The 15,015-nt window shown below is 35.4% G+C and overlaps 2 protein-coding genes across 3 annotated transcripts; one reads left to right on the top strand and one right to left on the bottom strand.

Annotated features, from left to right (window-relative positions):
* Positions 1 to 1,986: 1,986 nt before the first annotated feature.
* LOC111798824 (acyl carrier protein 1, chloroplastic-like) lies at positions 1,987 to 4,215 on the bottom strand. Its single transcript, XM_023682158.1, has 4 exons — positions 4,074 to 4,215; positions 3,254 to 3,355; positions 3,049 to 3,171; positions 1,987 to 2,269 (listed from the first exon to the last, which is right to left on the bottom strand). The coding sequence occupies exons 1-4, from the start codon at positions 4,137 to 4,139 to the stop codon at positions 2,141 to 2,143; spliced, it is 420 nt and encodes a 139-aa protein (XP_023537926.1). The 5' UTR covers positions 4,140 to 4,215; the 3' UTR covers positions 1,987 to 2,140.
* Positions 4,216 to 7,929: 3,714 nt separating this feature from the next.
* Positions 7,930 to 13,620, top strand: LOC111799033 (vesicle-associated protein 2-2-like). 2 transcript variants are annotated; one of them, XM_023682418.1, is made up of 9 exons: positions 7,930 to 8,230; positions 8,974 to 9,064; positions 9,145 to 9,215; positions 9,314 to 9,395; positions 9,939 to 10,054; positions 10,117 to 10,734; positions 11,007 to 11,198; positions 12,193 to 12,270; positions 13,375 to 13,620. In XM_023682418.1, the coding sequence occupies exons 2-9, from the start codon at positions 9,016 to 9,018 to the stop codon at positions 13,483 to 13,485; spliced, it is 1,317 nt and encodes a 438-aa protein (XP_023538186.1). In that variant the 5' UTR covers positions 7,930 to 8,230; positions 8,974 to 9,015; the 3' UTR covers positions 13,486 to 13,620. The 2 variants fall into 2 exon arrangements, with proteins under 2 accessions (XP_023538186.1, XP_023538184.1); XM_023682416.1 differs by having other exon boundaries at positions 7,931 to 8,230; positions 8,945 to 9,064.
* The last annotated feature ends 1,395 nt before the right edge of the window (positions 13,621 to 15,015 follow it).

Here is a 15,015-nt window from a genome sequence, read left to right as displayed (position 1 = left end):
TTTCATTTAGGTCCCTCCCCCTCCCTTCAAAATTTTGTGATTAAATTGTCAATTTAATTCTAGGAGTGTACATTCAACCTGACAACCCGAACCAACTCAACCCGAACTATAAGGGTTGGGTTGGGTTGGGTTGGGTTGGATTAACATTTCGGGTAGGGTTGGATTCATTTTTTTGAACTCGAACGGTTCGGTTTCGGGTTCATGAGCAAAACTTTCGGGTTGACCCGAGCCAAATAAAAATATATAACATATATTAAGAATCATTTCATTTTATGAGTTTGCCAGTGGTAATGAGACCGGTTCAGGAACACTCACGCACGAATTTTTTGACAATGTTGCAACATTATTCTGAATTCCTTATACTCTAAATTCCTTTCCACTGGTCTTTTGTTGCAACATTATTATATCATAAAAAATGTATGTTAATATGTTACAATTTTTTCTTTTTTTCGTCAATAATTATCGACTAATCTTGATTGCAACATTATTATATCACAACTTATATAAATAATGTAGGTTAATATATTACCATTTTTGCTCCTTATTTTTTATTAATTTATTTTTTTATTTTTATTTTTGGTCAATAATTATAGATTGATTTGAATTTGTTTTTTTTATTAATTTATTTTTTTATTTTTATTTTTGGTCAATAATTATAGATGGATTTGGGTTTGTTTCTGAACTCTTAATATATTTTATGTATCCAAATAATTAAAGGTAGATAAATAGAACTTTAAAAAAAATTTGACAATCCGAGAATAGAGAGTTGGGTTGGATTGTGAAATAATTAGAGAGTAGATAAATAAAACTTAAAAAAAAAATTGATAACCCAACCCGAAAATTTTGTTGACAATCCAATTCGAGAAAATTTTGTTGACAATCCAATCTGAGAATAGAGAGTTGGGTTGGATTGTGATTTTTGACAATCCAAACCGAGAATAGAAAGTTGAGTTGGATTGTGAAAGTTTCGGGTTGAGTTGGGGTTGTGAAAGTTTTGGGTTGAGTTGGGGTTGTGAAAGTTTCGGTTTGGGTTAGATTACCAACCCAACTTCTGGATTGGGTAAAAAAAAATCTTCCGACCCAATTCGGACCATGTATACCCCTATTTAATTCTTATATTAACCCATATCTAATATATAGTTGACATAGGCTCAATTCTACCTAAAATGACAAATTATTGATACCCGAAAAATTATGTTACCGATTACGTGCCTGTTGAATCATATAACTAATTATCATCAATCAGTATACCACATACATTAAGGGACAAAAGTGAAAATTGGCAATACAATAAAAGACCGGGTTATAACTTTTAAACGATATACCAAAAGATTACGAACCATAACACGATAGAATATTACATTACTATATATACTAACATGAATGTTTGTCTATACTATTGGTTTACAGAAAATACACTTGATTTATATTATATTACTGATATTCTTAATACTTATCATAGGTAAATAGAAAAAAGGAGGGCAAAATTGGAATAGATAAATAAACATTTTTTGTTAATTTTTTTTTTTCGTATATTTTTTTTAAAAAATATAAATGAAGCTATATTTGCAAATAGGGAAAATATTTTTTCTCCTCATAAAGCCCAAAGCTAGCGTTCGGCGTCACACGAAAGCTAAAAGCTAGCGTTCGGCGTCACACGAAAGCTAAAAGCTAGCTTCGCGCGAAAGCTAGCTACGACCCTGTGATAGATAACAAAAGAATCAAAAGCTAGCGTTCGGCGTCGCGCGAAAGCTAGAAGCTAGCGTTCGGCGTCGCGCGAAAGCTAGAAGCTAGCTTCGCGCAAAAGCTAGCTATGACCCTGTGATAGATAACAAAAGAATCAAAAGCTAGCGTTCGGCGTCGCGCGAAAGCTAGAAGCTAGCGTTCGGCGTCGCGCGAAAGCTAGCTTCGGCATCGCTACGACCCTGTGATAGATAACAAAAGAATTACCAAGTATGGAACGGAAAATTTTTGGAAAAGAGAAGATTAGGAAACAAAGTGTAGTGAATTTATTATTATCATTATTTTAAGACCTAATACATTGATTAGCGTTAAAATCTAGACAAAAAAGAGAAGACTTGGGAGCAAAAAGGAGACTGAGTTTTTTGCTCACCCTCCCTCCCTCGTGGCAATCAGATTTTTAACCACTCTTTTTGAGGATGAGATCCTCGATCATGTCTGCAGCCTCTTGAACGGTCGTGATGCTCTGTGCGCTCTCTTCTTCCACGCTTATCCCAAATTCTTCCTCGAGTCCCATCACGATTTCAACCTGAATCTCACATATATACACATATATGTTATACATTGCATTGCATGTCAAATACAGCATTCAAAACTTTAATGTAACGGCCTAGATCCACCGCTAGCAACGGCTTCCCATCAAGGCTTTAAAACGGGGTGTTTTGTTCTCCTCCTCCCCAACCAATGTGGGACATCACATTTAAGATCTAGCTCGAACTAAAATTTTCATGATTTTACTCATCCTAAATTATTTTTCATGGAAAATTGAGTATATGAAACAATAATCAAATCATGGGCATTTTTGTAATGAAGGGAAGAACAAAAGAATAAGAATCACAAAAGGGAGAATCTTTCTTTTCTCAAAGATAGAGATGAAAAAGAAGTTTTAGGTAATTAGTCACTATGGTTTAAATCCATTCCCTAAGTTCATTTGTTTTTGTTAATCATTAGGACAACACATGACGATGGTAGAAAAATCAGTATTCATAAGTAAAATGACTATCAATCATTTTCTTTTTATATGGGTTATATGTAAAAATAAATTAATGGAAGAAAAAACCAACTTCAAGAACAGCTATTCATACATATCTTCCCAAATGTTAAAAATGGCGGTCGTGTTTTACCAAAAATGCTCACAAGCAAGAAGACAAGAACAGACACGTTGGAGATGATCCCATAAGATATCCCATAATCAAATTAATCGAGGGTCTTAATTAGAATTTCAAAAAGTTTCAAATTAATTATGGTAAAGATGTTCAAAGGAAAACTTCTATGAAACATGGTGAGCAAGGTATTGTATGAGTTTACCGTGTCAAGAGAATCAGCTCCAAGCGTTGAAAATTTGGACTCTCCATTAACAGTGGAGTCATCTGGCAATGCCAATTGCTTCTTCACTATTTTGCTAACCTTTTCAACTGTCTCTGGTTTGGCCTGTTCCAAACAGTTAACATCATAAAACAACAGCAATTTGCGTTTGCACTGACAGCCTCAGTAAAAAGAAGTATAGACTTACAGCACATGAAATTTGAAGCGACTGTAATCTTCTGGAAGAGAATGTATTTCTCCCATGGTGAGAAAATGAGACCCTCTTCAAACTAGAAAGCTTGGATGTTTCCTGCTTACCAAGAAACAACATGATCATCACCAAAATGATCAGCAGAGCATATATGATAGTATAACACAAGTTCTTAACAGAGAGAGTTCAAAAAGAACAATAGAAGAATTATAATTAATAGACGCACACAGAATTTTCAGGACATAATGACTTCAAGTTGACTCATAACTAGAGTCGTAAACAAAATACATGCAAGGATTTCAAGATCAGCTTGTAACTAATGGTTTTCTTTTGCGCTTCAAATTTTTGAGGACACAATTAACGAGAGAGAATTAAGGTCAGCTGGACTCAATTTTCTAACAGAAAATGCTAATTTCTCTGAACATGGTTCAGAACGATTCCCTTCAGCATACAGGTCCCAAATAGCCGGAAAAATTAGGCAAGAAATTCAAATCAGTATTGAAATAACACAAATGAAGGTAAAACACCAAAAGAAATAGACATAAAACATTTCGAAACAAAGAGGGAACGCTAAGTCCATCATCCATGCATTTCACAGCCATGCAATACAACCACAGCACCGATTCAAACCAATGCTTCAAACTTCGTAATTAACGACACTAATCAACGCAAAAATCGAGATAAAAAGGATTGGAATCAAGAAAACAAGTTCCAAAGCAGTTAATCATACAGAAAGAACGAGAACAGAGCAAAAATGAAATCGTTCAACAGATCCTTAAACATAAAGTGACAAACAGAAGAGGAATCGAAAATTTACAGAGATTTGGCGCGATCGAGGAGCTGCAGATCGCACGCAGAATGATGAAGCTGAGACAGAAGCCATCGATGAAAAATAGAGAGAATTTGGAGTGGCGAAGAGTGGAAATGGAACGGAGAAATCAATGCGAGCAAGTTGGTAGTCGTTGAAGAGCTTAAATAGGTGGTTTGATTGGGGCTCTTTTTATTTATTTTTTGGAGGAAAAAATGAAGGAACAATACGGACAAAATGCGCAATCGGATGATCCAATGAAGTTCTCTTTTGGGCCTTGTTTTTTGGGCCTGCTGAGGTTTTGGGCTTTTTTTGAAAGTGGCCCATACGGCCTTTCGTGCGGGTCGGAACTTACTCGACAAGGAATTTCGCTTCCTTAGGACCGTTATAGTTACGGCCGCCGTTCACCGGGACTTCGGTCGCTGGCTCCCTGTCATCAGGTCACCAACTTCCTTAACCTTTCGGCACTAGACAGGCTTGTACTTTGTTTAATTTGACCCATGTACACACCCATCTCGAAAATATGACGGCTAAGAAAGAGTTAAAAGGAAACAAAAATTACTACATATATCAACAAGGTGCACCTTTCTATTTGGTGGCTCAATTATAAGAACGTCACGATTAAACGTGCTTTATTTGGAGCAATTCTATGCTGGGGTGACCTCCTATGAATTTTATTGGGATGCATGTGAGTGAGGACGAAACATGCTGGAAGGACTCGTGTTGGTATGTGGGTCATCCCTATGAATCTTATTGGAATGCATGTGAGTAAAGACGAAACATGCTGGAATGATTCATGTTGGTCTGTGAGTCATCCCTATGGATCTTATTGGGATGCATCTAAGTGAGGACAAAACATGTTGGAAGGACTCGTGTTGGTCTGTGGGTCATCCCAATGAATTTTATTCGGATACATCTGAGTGAGGACGAAACATGCTAGAAGGACTCGTGTTGGTTTATGCGTCATCTCTATAGATTTTATTGGGATGCATGTGAGTGAGGACGAAACATGCTAGAAGGACTCGTGTCGGTCTGTGAGTCATCCCTATAAATCTTATTCGGATACATGCGAGTGAGGACTAAACATGCTAGAAGGACTCGTGTTGGTCTGTAGATCATCCCTATGAATTTTATTAGAATGCATGTGAGTGAGGACAAAACATGCTAGAATGACTCGTGTTGGTCTCTGAGGATAGTCTTCACTCTTAATGTCATAGATGATGCATAAAATATCAGGGTCTTAAAGGTATTGAATCTTGACTACGAGGCGTTACATTTCTAGATAAACTCGAAATTCGATAATTTGAACGTCGTAATAAGAGTAATGATATTAGATTTAGATGTGCATCACTTTCGTCAAATTTATAATAAATAAAGTGGTTTTTATTAGTCTCAACCACCTCTCTCTACCTCTATATACTAAAGCTTCCCTTTGTTGCAAGTTTCTTTTAATTCTCAACTAACTTTTTGGTGAACTCTGGTGGGCTTTTCGAGATTCACCGCTAGCAAATATTGTCATATTTGTGCTTTTCCATTCGGGCTTCCCCTCAAGGCTTTAAAACGTGTCTACTAGGGGAAGGTTTTCACACCCTTGTAAACGGTGTTTTATTCTCCTCCCCAACCAATGTGGGACATCACAATCCACCCCCTTCGAGACCTAGCGTCTTCGCTGTCATTCGTTTCTTTCTCCAATTGATGTGGGACCACCACCACATCCACCTCCCTTCAGGGCCCAGCGTCCTTACTGACACATCGTCTCGTGTCTACCCCCTTCAGGGAACAACCTCGTTGCTGGCACATCGCCCAATGTCTGGCTCTGATACCATTTGTAACGCCTCAGATCCACCGCTAGCCGATATTGATGTCCCGTATTGGTTGGGAAGGAGAACAAAACACCCCTTTATAAGGGTGTGGACCTCACCCCTAGCAAACTCGTATTAAAGCTTTAAGAGTAAGCGGGGAAAGGAAAGCCCAAAGAAAACAATATTTATTAGGGATGGATCTCGGCGTTACACTTATTTATATATATATATATATATATTTATTTATTTATTTATTTATTTATTTAAAGAAACTTTCTTCTATGGAAATAAATTTAAAAAAAGGAATAAAATGTGGTGAGAATTACTTTGTTTAATTCAAAAGGTGAGTTACTTTGTTGTATCATAAAAGAATAATTATTTATCTTCAAATAAATATTTAGATAATTAAAAATTATTATTTTTTCCTTCATAAAATAGATATTTTCTCATAGATTATAAAAGAAAAAATTATACTTATTTATAATTTTGTAATTATCTCGACAATAATGTATAATAATATTTCTTTTTGGCATTAAATGCTTACTTTTAATAATTTGAATAGTTTGGTTTCCTTTATGGTATCTTTGAAATGGACTTTTAGTAATATTGCATAGTGTTACTAATAATTGTTTAGATAAAAAAATTATACTGTCTAAAAAAATCTCGATCAACCCAATTCAATTCATACGATCTCAATTTGATTCAAATAAATAAAAAATTATCTGACTCGAATACCAAAATTTATTTTTAATTTTAAAAAATATTTTTTTTACTGCAATTATACGTTATTTAATTCATAATTATCTATTAAATTATTTACTCTCCAACAATGGTTAAATATGTTTTTAAAATTTTTACGATATAATTTTCTATATATATATATATATTTAATTATTTACTCTCCGATAATAGTTAAATATGTTTTTAAAATTTTTACGATATAATTTTCTATATATATATATATATTCAATTATTTACTCTCTGATAATAGTTAAATAATGTTTTTAAAATTTTTACGATATAATTTTCTATATATATATATATTCAATTATTTACTCTCCCACCCTACTTAAATATATTTTAAAACTTTTTACCATATAATTTTCTATATATATAAATTCAATTATTTACTCTCCAATCATATGTTTTTAAACTTTTTACGATATAAATTTATATATATATATATATATATATATATATATATATATATATATATTTTTAATTCATAATTACCTATTTAACTATTTATTCTCCAACATGGTTAAATATATTTTTAAAGATATATTGAAATTAAGTTTAAAACTATAATTTAATATTTAAAAATAATTAAATAAATATTTTGTATATTAGTATTTTATTTTATTTTATAATAAAAATTTAAATAAATGAACCGATCAATTCAGCTCAATTTCGTGGGACGAGTTGATACATATCTTTTAATAAGGATTATTTCATTAACAAAAATTTAGAATCGGAACAATTTAATTAAATTTAAAAAATATTTCAACCCGACTCAATTCCATAGAACATGTTTATTGGTTTTTATTTTAGAGCCAAAGTACATTTTGCCGTTGACCACCATAGTTTATATCAAAATTTGTCTGGTAGCTGGAAAAAAGCATATTAAATATAAATATTTTTGGTGAGGTTGACCCGATCAAATATCATTTATCACACCTTAATTACCTAAAAATTTATTCCTATTTTAAAATATTTCATTATTTGAATATTCTCAAATGATTTAGGGAAAATAATAAATAAACTTAATTTTAATATAATTTTAATATTATATAAAATTAAAACATTAATAATTATGAAAAATTAAGTATCCATTTTTATAAAATATATAATTAGTTTGTTGACTTTGAAATGTGGGACAGATAAGAGTCTTGTTTATTCATTATTTAAATTAGAAATATATTTTATTTATAAAAAAAAAATATATATATATTTAAAAATATTTAAATTAGAAAATTACGTGGAATTACATAAAATAAAATAAAAAAGAATTATTTGAAAAAAAAGTTGAACCGGGAATTGGATTCCGCGGCACCGGCTCAAAGCCACGATCACCGCACAGCCGGTACAACGAACACGTCTCTCTCTCTCTCTCTACTCTGCTTTCACTGATCAGTTCATCAGACCACCAAACAGATCATTCAATCACACCTTCCTCTCTCTCTCTCTCTCTCTCTAGAAATTTCCAGGGTTTTTCTCTTCTTGTGGGATTGTAAATTCCACCAAATCATTGGACGTTCTTTCAATTTCAATTCTCCGGTGCGTTTTATTTATTCAAAGCGGAAGTTTCACGGCGAAGTTTTCGTTCATCTCCACTCGCTCTTTGTTCTCTGTCTTCCGGAACAGGTGAGTTGTTGAATTCTTTTGTGCATTTGTTTGAAGAGTTGAAGAATGGAAGAATGGAAGAACGGAAGAATGGAAGAACGGAAGAATGGAAGAATCGTCTTGTTTGAATGTTTTGTTGTGCTTGCTGTTCGAAATTTCAGTTAGCATGTTGAGAACGTAGTCTGTGCGTGTGTGTGTTAGATGAATTTTTGCTGGTTTCTTGGCTGTTGGAGTTTTTTTGGTTTTGGAATTCAGTGTGATTTTGGTGTTTGTTTGTTTGATTGGTGATTGATCTTGTTTATCTTTTTGGTTTGTTCGTGTCGGGAAATGAATTGAGATTTGAAATCGGATTCATGGTTAGAGCGACTCTGTTCGTTGATTAACGATTTACAGTTCGGGACGAGTTTGTTTCGAACGATCTGTTTTGGAATTAGCTCAGCGGTGAGTTCATGATCCTCACCGAAAAGGGGTTTAGTTTGACTTTCTTGCGGTTGACCGACTGATACAAGCCGGAACCCTTTTCTTCTTTTTAAATTGCGGCATGGGGACATTATTACTATATTCTTTTAGCTAAGAACAGGGTGGATGGATGCACATGGTTCTAAGCTTCTTTGATCTGTAACTATATGATGAGATTTTGTGTTTCTTTCTTTTCTTTTCTTTCCTTCAGTTGCTTCTTAATCAAATTCGAATCGTTTTTTAACGATTATAAGAAGATTACTTTTCTGGGTGCAGAATAATCGTTGCCTAAGCTTTGAATGCAGAGAGCTATTACTTTTGAATTTGGTGTATTGTGACGAAGAGACATGAGTACTAAACTCTTGCATATCCAGCCCAAGGAACTACAATTCGTATGTAAGTGCCTCATCAGTAATACTATTTATTGCTTGTCCTTGAAAAAGAATTGAAGTGATTGATTACCTTGCTGCTTCCAGTTGAATTGAGGAAACAAAGTACGTGCACGGTTCAGCTAGCCAATAACACCAACCATCATGTTGCCTTTAAAGTATGAACAGCCTTCGTTTTGTTTTGTTTATCTTGTATTTCTTGGAAAATTTGTGAATTTTCATGTGATATATGTAATAATATTATAACGTTTGGCAGATTAAAACCACGTCTCCTAAGAAATACTGTGTTCGACCCAATGTTGGGATAGTTTTTCCAAAATCAGCATGTGAATTTTCAGGTATGTTCTGTACGATTTTCATCTAACATATTCAGGCATCTGTCCCCAACCCCGAGCAAGAAAGAGTGTTTGGGGATCTTGGTAATGAAGTTACTGCTGTCGCCATTCAATTTTAACAATTCTAAGTTTTGGCGAATTACTTCTTCTGTGTATTACTTTACATTTTCAATGTCTGATCTGCTTAATGTATTTTCTTGTTTTGAATCGATTGTGAGGGCAATCGAGCTACCTAGAAAACTCTAAAAAGGAAATTTGAAAGCATAGTATTCATTGTTTTGAGAATTGAAAACTCAAAGAATGTCTAATATCATGAGATGATTCAGTTCTGCATTTGTTTATCAAGCCCGTATTTAGTCTTAAAGATTTTTTTGTGCCGTTGAAATGACGACTTATGAGATATCATGAGATCATCACACTGCACAGTGCAATAAGGTTAACTGTATTCCTGCAATACCTGTGTTTATTTTTTAAATTTTAAACCTGGAACTGCTTATTGTTTTTTTTTTTTTTTTAAGAATTAATTTCTTCTTAATTTTGATGTAGTTATAATGCAAGCTCAACGGATTGTCCCTCCCGATATGTTGTGTAAAGACAAGTTTTTAATTCAAAGCACAATTGTTCCATCAGGGACAACAGAAGAGGACATCACTGCTAGTATGGTAAGTTTTTGTGGATATAATCAGCTTTCATTCTCGAGTTCTCAATTGGTTCTTTTTTCCAGTTTTCAAAAGATGGAGGTAAATATATTGAAGAAGATAAGCTCAAAGTAGCGCTCATTAGTCCGCTGAATTCCCCAATACCCTCACCTGTTGATGGAACAATTGACGAAATCATGGATGAAGTTATGAAACTGAACGAGAAAAGTGGACCGCTAAGTGATGGGCTGGCCACCAATGAAACTACAAAGCTGAAAGATCGAAATGGTGCATCAGATGAACTGCTTCCTTCTGGGTTTTCAACACTAAGAGAACAAATTAGACCATCAAAAGGGAGGACGGCCCACGACGTTTCAGGGTTAAAGAATGATTTTTTTGCATCATTGAAGGAGGGGCGGACAATTGAAGCTTTAAAACCATCTAATCAAAATGGAGTTTTGAGGGAGGAGGTTCTGCTTCATAGGACTTCAGAACACAAGGATCAAAATGGAGCATCAAAGGAAGAACTATCTCGTGAAGCATTAAAACCGAGAGATCAAAATGGAGCATTAATGGAGCAGGAGTTTAGTGTTGAAGCTCCAAAAAGAAGAGTTCAGAATGGAGCAGAGGGGCGCGCCTTTGGAACTTCACATCTGGAGGATCAAGAAATTGTTATAATTCAACCTTCACCGGTGGGAGTAAAAGTAAGGAAAAACATTCTTATCTATAGAGCTTAAAAGTTCACTCACTCTCTCTCTCTTTGAAAATGCTTCTAAGGGATCAGATCCACATTTTTCTTAATAAATTTGATGTTATTACTTATAATTACTGTTGATCTAAGAACTTGTTGGATGTCTATTTCTAACCTCTTCCACATTCCTAGGGAGGGTGCTATATCTTCCTTTGTTTTCCTCCAATTGATACGTTCTGTGATTTTCAGCTTCTTGAAAATTGAAGTTTTGCTCTGTTGCATCAGATTCCTAAGGGTCTGGATGAAAACCTAAAGCAGCTAAACAATAGCCCGTTGAGATTACGAAAGACGGCTGAGATGAAGCAAGCAGCAGAATTGGAGCCAATGAAAGTGAAAAAATCGAAACAGCTCAAGTTAGTTAAGGACATTGATGAGATGAAGTCAAAGCTAAATGAAATTGAATTAAAGCTTGGAGAGGTTAGTTTCGATTGCCTTTCTCGATTTTTTTTCTTTTTTTTTTTTTTTTGCAGCTTTTACACGTATGAATATAACAAACCGAAGAGTCTTAAGCTATAATTAAGAATCTGGTCATTGAGATTGCTTGTCCTCATCAAATCAATCAAGAATTACGGCTCTGTTTGAAATTTACTTTGTTGATATGTATTGTTATTTTCTATGAAATTATGTACTGAGTATGTAATTCAACAATAAGATCTCAAACAGTTTTGAGATAAAAAAAACTGAATATCATTCTGTAGTCTAGAGATACAGAAGAGAGGGAGAATCTCAAAAGCCAAGTAGAATATTGTAACGACCCAGATCTACCGCTAGCAGACCCACATCGATTGGAGAAAGGAACGAGCGCCAGCGAGGATGCTAGGCCCTAAAGGGGGGGTGGATTGTGATGTCCCACATTGGTTGGGGAGGAGAACAAATCACCCTTTATAAGGGTGTGGAAACCTTCCCCTAGCAGACGCGTTTTAAAGCCTTGAGGGGAAGCCCGAAAGGGAAAGCCCAAATAGGACAATATTTGCTAGCGGTGGATCTGGGGCATTACAACTATTAAGAAAATCACTCCATTTTATCTTTCAGACATAGGTTGGTTATAAGACTTATTGGATTGGATATTCGATTATGCAAATTTTGTGGTCGGTTTTGATTATTCACTGCATTTATAGAAACTCGGTCTTGTGCTACAGATCGATTCTTATAAAAACTTGGGTTTCGGTTGCTGGTTATCGATCTGTGTTTATTATTACTCCTTCAAAGTTCAATTTTTTTGTAATAATTAGAGGAAGAGAGAGGTAAAACTTCATTTTACAATAATCTCAGTACCCAGGAATAAAAATGTTGATGGAAATGGAAATAACTACTTTCCTGTATTCCTTTCTTCATTTTGCTGTTCTATCTTACTTTTCATGGACTGTCCAATACAATTGTAATGATGATCTTTTGTAACATCGTTTAATAGGCTCAACATACCATTTCAAGGCTGTCCGAGGAGAGGAGATTTAGTGCTCAAGAAGTAAAAAACTTGAAGGAGAACTTGGTAACTTCTTCGACCATATTATTCTGCTAGTGGATGTTCTTGTTGCATGTTTAGAGTTTCGTCACTGTCCTGTAACTGTATATGAAACAATAATCAAATCATGGTCATTTGATTAGGGACTTTTTGCTAGATTCAAAAGGGAAGGATAGATTTACCTTAGGTTCCCAATGTTATCTTGGTGGTATGCATTTGAGAGGTTTGTAACGATGCCTCTGAGATCCTTGTTTGAAAATTTGAAATTCTTAAAATCCCCGTTGTCTCGTGAAACCGACTTCAGAGACGATGAAGTCTTCTTAAAGATTTTGAGGTCTCCTATGATTATAATAGGAGTTTGGATCAAGTTGTCTTCTAGATTTGTTGGTGGTGTGCTATGAACACAACAAAAGGATTAGGATATATACACTCGTTCGAGAAGTTAGAGGTTTGAATCCTGTTGTTTAACACAAAATATATGGAAGGTGTAACAGTCCAAGTCCACCGCTAGCAGATATTGTCCTCTTTGGGCTTTCCGTTCGAGCCTTTTTCAAAGGTGTTTGCTAGAGAAGTTTCCACACCCTTATAAAGAATGTTTCGTTCGAGAAGTTAGAGGTTTGAATCCTGTTGTTTAACACAAAATATAGGGAAGGTGTAACAGTCCAAGCCCACCTCTAACAGATATTGTCCTCTTTGGGATTTTCCTTTCGGCCTTCCCTTCGAGCCTTTCTCAAAGGTGTTTGCTAGAGAAGTTTCCACACCTTTATAAAGAATGCTTCATTCTCCTCCCCAGAGGGGTGTCTGCTAGAGAGGTTTCCACACCCTTATAAAGAATGCTTCGTTCTCCTCCCTAGAGGGGCGTCTGCTAGAGAGGTTTCCACACCCTTATAAAGAATGCTTCGTTCTCCAATCCAGAGGGGTGTCTGCTAGAGAGGTTTCCACACCCTTATAAAGAATACTTCATTCTCCTCCTCATAGGGGTAGCTTTTTAGTGGAGCCAAAAAGAAAAGCACTATTAGAAACTCATTCATCCTGCCCATTGAATTATACTCAGTTTTTGTGTACTACGATCGAATTTCATACTTGCATTCAAGATTTCGTGACTCGATGTTTCATATTGTATCTTCTCAGATGGGAATGAGTAGGAGAGGCAGGGCGAGCAACCGCGTCGGTTTTCCTCCTTTGTTTCTCTGTATGGTGGCGCTTATTTGCATTGTGTTCGGATACCTTTTGCGCTATTGAAGAACCGAATGCGCTGATCAGGAGCGGTGAAGAGAGAGCGACAAAGATTGGAGAAAACATGTAAAGGAATTATCTTACTTTATGTAGATAGAATGGTAGGTATAGGGCTGTTGTGTGTTGTCAATAAGAATAAAGCCCNAGCCTTTTTCAAAGGTGTTTGCTAGAGAAGTTTCCACACCCTTATAAAGAATGTTTCGTTCGAGAAGTTAGAGGTTTGAATCCTGTTGTTTAACACAAAATATAGGGAAGGTGTAACAGTCCAAGCCCACCTCTAACAGATATTGTCCTCTTTGGGATTTTCCTTTCGGCCTTCCCTTCGAGCCTTTCTCAAAGGTGTTTGCTAGAGAAGTTTCCACACCTTTATAAAGAATGCTTCATTCTCCTCCCCAGAGGGGTGTCTGCTAGAGAGGTTTCCACACCCTTATAAAGAATGCTTCGTTCTCCTCCCTAGAGGGGCGTCTGCTAGAGAGGTTTCCACACCCTTATAAAGAATGCTTCGTTCTCCAATCCAGAGGGGTGTCTGCTAGAGAGGTTTCCACACCCTTATAAAGAATACTTCATTCTCCTCCTCATAGGGGTAGCTTTTTAGTGGAGCCAAAAAGAAAAGCACTATTAGAAACTCATTCATCCTGCCCATTGAATTATACTCAGTTTTTGTGTACTACGATCGAATTTCATACTTGCATTCAAGATTTCGTGACTCGATGTTTCATATTGTATCTTCTCAGATGGGAATGAGTAGGAGAGGCAGGGCGAGCAACCGCGTCGGTTTTCCTCCTTTGTTTCTCTGTATGGTGGCGCTTATTTGCATTGTGTTCGGATACCTTTTGCGCTATTGAAGAACCGAATGCGCTGATCAGGAGCGGTGAAGAGAGAGCGACAAAGATTGGAGAAAACATGTAAAGGAATTATCTTACTTTATGTAGATAGAATGGTAGGTATAGGGCTGTTGTGTGTTGTCAATAAGAATAAAGCCCCTCGTTCACAACACACACACACCAAATGAATGCACATTTTCATTATGGCTTCTTAAAGTTTGCTGCTTTTAGTATGCATTTCAGATTTTGGGTATAAATGTAACATAAGTGGTGATGATGTCTTCTAAGTGAGATTACTCTTTTTTTAAGGGAAAAGAAATAGTCTCGGTTCGGTTGCATTTCGGTCCTTGAGTTTTTAAACTTCACAAATATATTCTCGAACTTTACATTTTTATTATTGACCTCGGTTTTTTTTTTTAATTTATCTTATTTATTATTAAAAATAAATTATGTTGAANGAGGGGCGTCTGCTAGAGAGGTTTCCACACCCTTATAAAGAATGCTTCGTTCTCCAATCCAGAGGGGTGTCTGCTAGAGAGGTTTCCACACCCTTATAAAGAATACTTCATTCTCCTCCTCATAGGGGTAGCTTTTTAGTGGAGCCAAAAAGAAAAGCACTATTAGAAACTCATTCATCCTGCCCATTGAATTATACTCAGTTTTTGTGTACTACGATCGAATTTCATACTTGCATTCAAGATTTCGTGACTCG

This window comes from Cucurbita pepo, chromosome LG07, assembly GCF_002806865.2.
Source record: "Cucurbita pepo subsp. pepo cultivar mu-cu-16 chromosome LG07, ASM280686v2, whole genome shotgun sequence".
NCBI lineage: Eukaryota > Viridiplantae > Streptophyta > Magnoliopsida > Cucurbitales > Cucurbitaceae > Cucurbita > Cucurbita pepo.
This window is presented reverse-complemented; position numbering and strand designations above follow the sequence as displayed.

Bases quoted from the DNA above. Each gene is read 5' to 3' on its own strand.
- LOC111798824 (XM_023682158.1), bottom strand. From the start codon at position 4,139: ATGGCTTCTGTCTCAGCTTCATCATTCTGCGTGCGATCTGCAGCTCCT. The intron at 3,172-3,253 runs GTAAGTCTATAC...TGTTTGGAACAG, and splicing joins CGCTTCAAATTTCATGTGCT to GCCAAACCAGAGACAGTTGA. The intron at 2,270-3,048 runs GTAAACTCATAC...TGTGAGATTCAG, and splicing joins GAGCTGATTCTCTTGACACG to GTTGAAATCGTGATGGGACT.
- LOC111799033 (XM_023682418.1), top strand. From the start codon at position 9,016: ATGAGTACTAAACTCTTGCATATCCAGCCCAAGGAACTACAATTCGTA. The intron at 11,199-12,192 runs GTTAGTTTCGAT...ATCGTTTAATAG, and splicing joins TTGAATTAAAGCTTGGAGAG to GCTCAACATACCATTTCAAG. The intron at 12,271-13,374 runs GTAACTTCTTCG...GTATCTTCTCAG, and splicing joins AAAACTTGAAGGAGAACTTG to ATGGGAATGAGTAGGAGAGG.